Here is a 5,309-nt window from a genome sequence, read left to right as displayed (position 1 = left end):
GGAAGGCCTGAGGGAAGCCCGCCCACCCAAGACTGCCCACCCTGGGCCTCCCGTCTGTCTGTCCGCCCTGCTGCCTGGCGGGCAGCCCCTGCTGGACCGAGGCTCGGACCAGAGCAGCTGAGGACAGGCCAGAGCTGAGCTGGCTGGGCAGGGCCACAGGGCACTCCGGCAGAGGCAGGGCCCTGGGGTCTCTAAGCAGTGGGGGAGGGGGCTGATCTGGCCCCAGGGCGGAGGGGCTTGGAGCAGAGTGAAGCCCCATCCTTCCCCAGCCACCAGTTGAGCCCCAGTGGGGGTGCAAGGCCCCAACTGGCGGGGTCAGCCCTTCTCCAGTGCCTGCTTCTGGCAGCCTCGGCTCCATCCCTCTCCTTTTCTTACCTTCCACGTCCCTTCTCCGCTTGACCTCATCGGTCCAGCCAGCCCAGCACCTCCGGGAGGGCAGCCTCGGACCCTCAGCCTGCAGCTGCCGCCCAGGAGCGCGCCGGGGCCCCTCCCCCCTCCGCCCCCAACCTTCTCCCGCGATCTTCGCGAGGGGTGAGCCAGCTGTTCGCCTCCTCCAGCCTGCAGCCCATGATAGGCCTCCCCACACGCTGGCTCGGGACTGTCCTCAGCCCTGCCCGCCAATTTGTACAGGCCCAGCCCTTCCCGTGTCGAGCGCGTGCCTTCCCCATGCGGCCCGTGCGCAGCTGCGCACTGCCCCTCCGCCCGGGGCCGGCGCGCACTGCCCCCTGACCCGGTGTGTGCAGTGGTGATGTCTAAAGGAATGTCGCGAAAATTTCTGTGTCGTTGTTGACGCCTGCAGGGGCTGTGAAGGAGGGCGGGGGACGGAGGAGGGGAAGCCTGGACAGCAGCCCAAGGCCGCTCAGGGCTGAGCCTAGGCGTTGGGGCTCCCAGGGCCGGGGTCCCGCGGGCCCTTCAGCCAGCCCAGGGCAGTAGCGCAGTGGCGCCACGTGCGGCAGGCGGTGAGCATGGAGCCCAGCACCAGGCAGGCGGCCAGGCTGGCGAGGAAGGAGACGGGCCCGAGCGCGTAGACCACGGCCAGGTCCCGCGGAGCGAGCGGCTGCGCGCAGTGGCTGAAGGCGGCGTCCGGGAAGGCAGTCAAGGGGCTGAGCGTCAGGCGCCCTGGCAACACGCAGAGCAGCGTCTCGGCCTCTGTGGGACACGGTTGCAGGGTCAGGTGGCGGCCGCGGGGCGGCGGTGGTGGGGCCCAGCCCGCCCACCCTGCCCATCCTGCCCGGAGGGCTCACCTGGCGCCGGCCTCGGGTGCCTGCGCAACCAGGAGCAGAGCGGGCGCAACGCGCAGCCGCAGGCCCAGGGGTTGCCGCGCAGGTGCAGCGCGTGCAGGGCGGGCAGGCCGGCCAGGAGGCCCGGTGCCAGCGCCGCCAGCTCGTTGTCCCGCAGGTCAAGCGCGTTCAGCAGCGGGAGCACACCCAGCGCCGCTGACTCTAGGCGTGCCAGCCGATTGCCGGCCAGCGAGAGGGAGCGAAGTGCGCTCAGGGGCGAGAAGGTGCCGGGCGCCAGTGCTTCCAGCTGGTTGGCGCTGAGGTCGAGGTGCTGCAAGGCGCCCAAGCTCCAGAAGGCCCGCGCGTGCAGCCAGCGCAGCCCATTCTCGCGCAGGTCCAGGCGCAGCAGCGTGTCAGCGCCGGCGAAGGCGCCGGGCGGCAGCGCGCGCACACGGTTATGGTCTAACAACAGCGCGCGCAAGCCCCGGCTCAGGCCCGCGGGCACCGCAGGCAGAGCGCGCCCCGAGCAGTTGGCCTGGCCGCCAGGCGCGCACGCGCACGCCTCGGGGCAGTGCGGGACGCCCGGGGTTCCCGAAGAGGTGGCGGTGGCGGACGACTGGGACCAGACTGGCCCCGGCGACAGCAGCAGGAGCAGCATCGGTGGCGTCCACCGCGAGACAAAGCAGGGGCTCCGCATGGGGCAGCGATAGGGGCCCGCTGCCCGTGCGTCCCTGCCGCGCCTGCAAATATTAAATCTCCGGCCCGAGTGCCGGCAGTTCCTGTTCCACGGCCAGTCCCGCGCCTAGGGCGGGGGCTAGGCAGACAGCCAGCGCCCTGCACTGCCAGCCACCAGTCCCAGAGCTGGGCTTCTCTGACTCGGTGCCAAAGGCGGTGTTGACAAGATGGCCTGTGCCTCCTCCCCTGCCGCACCCACCACCCTGGCCCCCTGAGGCCTGAGCCACTAGACAGCGCTCACCCCCACCTAACCCATCAATGGCGCCCATGCAGCGGGACTCCGTGAGCCCTGCGGCTTTCCCGTCTCCTGCCTGGCAAAGGGACCTGAGCACACACACAGTGGCTCCCCCATGTAGGATGGTCTCATCAGTACAGTAGCTAATTGGGGGGTCAGGAGCACATGACCAAGGCCTGAGCCCAGGGGGGAGGCTGGGAGGTGGAGGGGTACGGCACACCTGAGGCAGGAGACACAGTCCTGTCTGCCCTACCTGGCCCTCCAAGGACTGTCCTTGAACCTCAAGGAGACAGCGTGGGTAGGGCACAGGCACCAACCCAAGTCTCCTGTCAAATGCTGCTCCCTCTGGAGTCATCAGAGTTGCACATCCTGTCCTGGGGTTTTCCAGGGTGGGGGCAGGGTGGACAGGGGCCCCCAAACCATGCCAACTTTATGGGACAAGGCAGCAGGAGGATGCAGGGAGGAGCTAGGCTGAGGCCACAGCCGGAAGAGGTGGAAATACCAGGGCTGTGGTTCCCAGCCCTGGAGAGTGGGCAGTGGGTGCTGTGTGCAGATACTGGGCATCCTACCCCTACAAGGTAAAGGGGATGACCTGTGTGTACATGAACCCCTTCCCACCCTGTGATGCAGCTGCAGAGAGACTCGGGGAGGAGCCCACAGGGAGGACAGGGCAGAAGCACTAAATACTGTTTAATTCCCCTCCCCCAGACTGCCTGTGGCCCTGCTCAGGGACGGGTCCTCTATAGTCACGGATTGGGCCATCGAGTCCACGGGAATGCTCATGAGGCCTTGATCCTCCAGGGGCGTCATCATGGAGACCTCCAGCTCAGGGTCCATGAGTTGGGACTCCACCTGCACTGAGTGCAGGTCCATGTGATCTTCCTGGACCCCAAAGTGCCCCACCAACCTGCATGACACGGGTGGGGTCAGACAGGCTGCAGGGAGGCCTGACCAGCCCCCAGCACAGGTCTCACGAGGCGCTGACCCCCCTCCCAGGGCAGGCCTGGCCCTAAAGTTAGACCTGCACCTCCTGGGGGGTCAGGACCTTGGGGGAAGGGAGGGGGCAGGACCACCCAGGGGGTTAGGACCTCCCAGGGGTGCAGGACCTCCCAGGGGCCAAGACCTCCCCAGGACACAGCTCACCCCTGAGGTCCTCTCATGAGGTCACTTACCTGCTGTCCCTGTGTCTGGGGCATGGCTCACTGGGATGGGGGGCGGGGAGAACAACAAAAGGAGGTATGAATCCTGGAACAATGCAGCTGACCTCCAGAAGCCCACAAGTGCCCCCCAGCCCAACCTGGGAAATGGTGTCCCTCAGCTACCCATGATACCCCACCCAGGGGCAGAGGCCCCTCCCCCAGCACAGTCCCGTGGCCCTCAGCCACCCTCCCCACCCTGGGGCTCACATACCTCTTGGCTCGCATGACACCGACTGCCACGATGACAAGGGCACAGAAGCAGCTGGCACTGATGCCCGCCAGCACCACAAGCAGGGCGATGAGGGCCTCGCGGCTGAGGCCAAGGCTGCACTCGCAGTACGTCCCAGCTGCAGAGACAGGGCCCGTGCGGCCGAGGGGCCCTCGTCACCCGCCAGTGGAGGACCCCTAGGGCCGCCCCTCACCCGGACGGCCACCAGAAGGACACGGGAGGGGCCCTGGCAGGGGCGGGGTTCAGGGACAGGAGGAGGCACCTGCAGTAGGGATAAGCAAAAGGGACAAACATATCAGGCCAAGGGGACTGCCAACCAGGCAGGAGTCAGGCTGGGGACAGGGGGCCATGTCCAGCCCCCAGCCCCACCACACACCTCTGGACGGAACCCATCGGAAGGTGCTGACCTCACAGTAGGGCTCTGGAGTGGAGCAGGTGGGGGCAGGGCTTCGGCAGGAGCTTCACTGGCGCTCAGGGGCTGGAGCAGAGGAGCCCTGGGCAGGTGGCCCTGGGCTGGGGCAGGTAGAAGGACAGGCGCCTGGCAGCCCCTTCTGAGTGCGCTGTTGGACCCAAGGCAGAGGCAAGGATGGGGCTGCCCTGGCCTCGGAGGATGGTGCTTCATGGGGAAGGGGATGGAGCCCATGCTGAGGCCCCTGGGACAGTGGGAACAGTGGCCTGAAAACCCTGGGGGGCCCACAGCAAGGCCACTGTTTCTCGGCTGGGACGGCGGGGGCTGCAACAGCTCAGCTGACCAATACCAATGTCATCGCCCTTCCCCCAGAGGCTGGGACAAGCAGGGGCCAAGGAGGGGTGAGCCCTGGACCTGTGCTCACCAGCCCCCCCACACTGGCCATCCTGGGGAGGGTCCCACCAGCACCCCAGCTGTGCCCAGGTCCATCAACCCCCCCAGGATAAGTGGGGAGCACTGCTCACAGGTCATCCCAGAACCATATCCTCAGTGCAGCTGCCTCAGAAGTGGCCACAGGCAGCACCTAAGGCTCCAGTTACATGTGCCATCCCAACTTAGAGCCCTCCTGTCCCTCTGAGGGCTTCATTCCTGTGCACCTGCCTGCCACCCAGACAAGCGCTGCCTGAGGGACTCACCTGCAGGCTGGTACCTTCAGAGTTAACCTCGGAGTCCTCCCAGGCCTCCTGCACTGCCTCTCCACTCTGAGGTCTCCACCCTCCTCCCCTAACACCCTAGCCAAGTAAACCACCCAGGCAGCAAGAGATGCCCCACCCACGGTGGACCCCACGGGACACCAGGGGCAAGTCCCCCTCAGGGACTGGCCAATAGTTTCAGGCACAGCTCTGTGCTTGTCAATGAATGCCATGACCCAAGACACAGCTTTTTTACCAGGTTCGTCCCCAAAACAAGTCCAAAGGGACATGAAGCAGGTGTGCCTGTGGCCAGAAGCTGCCACCCTGCTGGGCCAGTCTGGCAGGTTTGCATCCTGGTAGGATGACAAAGGTACACTCAGCCCAGTGCCAGGTGCCCTTCTACCTGGAGGGAATGGAGGGTGTTGGAACCTCCTGGGCCTCCACCAGAAAACAGAGGAAGGCAGGAAGCCCTCTTCCAGTGACTGCCAGCACAGTAGCCCTGGTGCTGGGCACAGCTCACGGGAGGGAGACACTGGCTGATAAGACTACAAGCCTAGTTTCCACTTCGTCCTCCAAACCTGTAGTGAACC

General features: G+C 66.3%; 2 protein-coding genes across 2 annotated transcripts; both read right to left on the bottom strand.

Moving 5' to 3' along the window:
* Positions 1-50: 50 nt before the first annotated feature.
* LRRC26 (leucine rich repeat containing 26) lies at positions 51-1,956 on the bottom strand. The gene is made up of 2 exons (XM_055318961.1): positions 1,245-1,956; positions 51-1,149 (listed from the first exon to the last, which is right to left on the bottom strand). Exons 1-2 carry the CDS (start codon positions 1,915-1,917, stop codon positions 872-874), a joined length of 951 nt encoding a protein of 316 aa, XP_055174936.1. The 5' UTR covers positions 1,918-1,956; the 3' UTR covers positions 51-871.
* A 924-nt stretch (positions 1,957-2,880) lies between these two features.
* Positions 2,881-4,261, bottom strand: TMEM210 (transmembrane protein 210). The gene is made up of 5 exons (XM_055307230.1): positions 4,221-4,261; positions 3,995-4,065; positions 3,601-3,736; positions 3,363-3,392; positions 2,881-3,097 (listed from the first exon to the last, which is right to left on the bottom strand). The coding sequence occupies exons 1-5, from the start codon at positions 4,259-4,261 to the stop codon at positions 2,881-2,883; spliced, it is 495 nt and encodes a 164-aa protein (XP_055163205.1).
* Between the last annotated feature and the right edge of the window lie 1,048 nt (positions 4,262-5,309).

The sequence above is a fragment of the Nyctereutes procyonoides genome, unplaced genomic scaffold (genome assembly GCF_905146905.1).
Source record: "Nyctereutes procyonoides isolate TBG_1078 unplaced genomic scaffold, NYPRO_anot_genome, whole genome shotgun sequence".
Taxonomy (NCBI): domain Eukaryota; kingdom Metazoa; phylum Chordata; class Mammalia; order Carnivora; family Canidae; genus Nyctereutes; species Nyctereutes procyonoides.
The sequence above is the reverse complement of the archived record's forward strand: the minus strand, read 5'-3'. Positions and strand labels throughout refer to the sequence as shown.

What these genes read in the sequence shown, in the direction of transcription:
- LRRC26 (XM_055318961.1), bottom strand. Translation starts at nt 1,917, where the DNA reads ATGCGGAGCCCCTGCTTTGTCTCGCGGTGGACGCCACCGATGCTGCTC. An exon ending in GCACCCGAGGCCGGCGCCAG is followed by an intron (nt 1,150 to 1,244) that starts GTGAGCCCTCCG and finishes CGTGTCCCACAG; the next exon opens with AGGCCGAGACGCTGCTCTGC.
- TMEM210 (XM_055307230.1), bottom strand. Translation starts at nt 4,261, where the DNA reads ATGGGCTCCATCCCCTTCCCCATGAAGCACCATCCTCCGAG. An exon ending in GGTGTCATGCGAGCCAAGAG is followed by an intron (nt 3,393 to 3,600) that starts GTATGTGAGCCC and finishes CCCCCATCCCAG; the next exon opens with TGAGCCATGCCCCAGACACA. An exon ending in CCCAGACACAGGGACAGCAG is followed by an intron (nt 3,098 to 3,362) that starts GTAAGTGACCTC and finishes CGTGTCATGCAG; the next exon opens with GTTGGTGGGGCACTTTGGGG.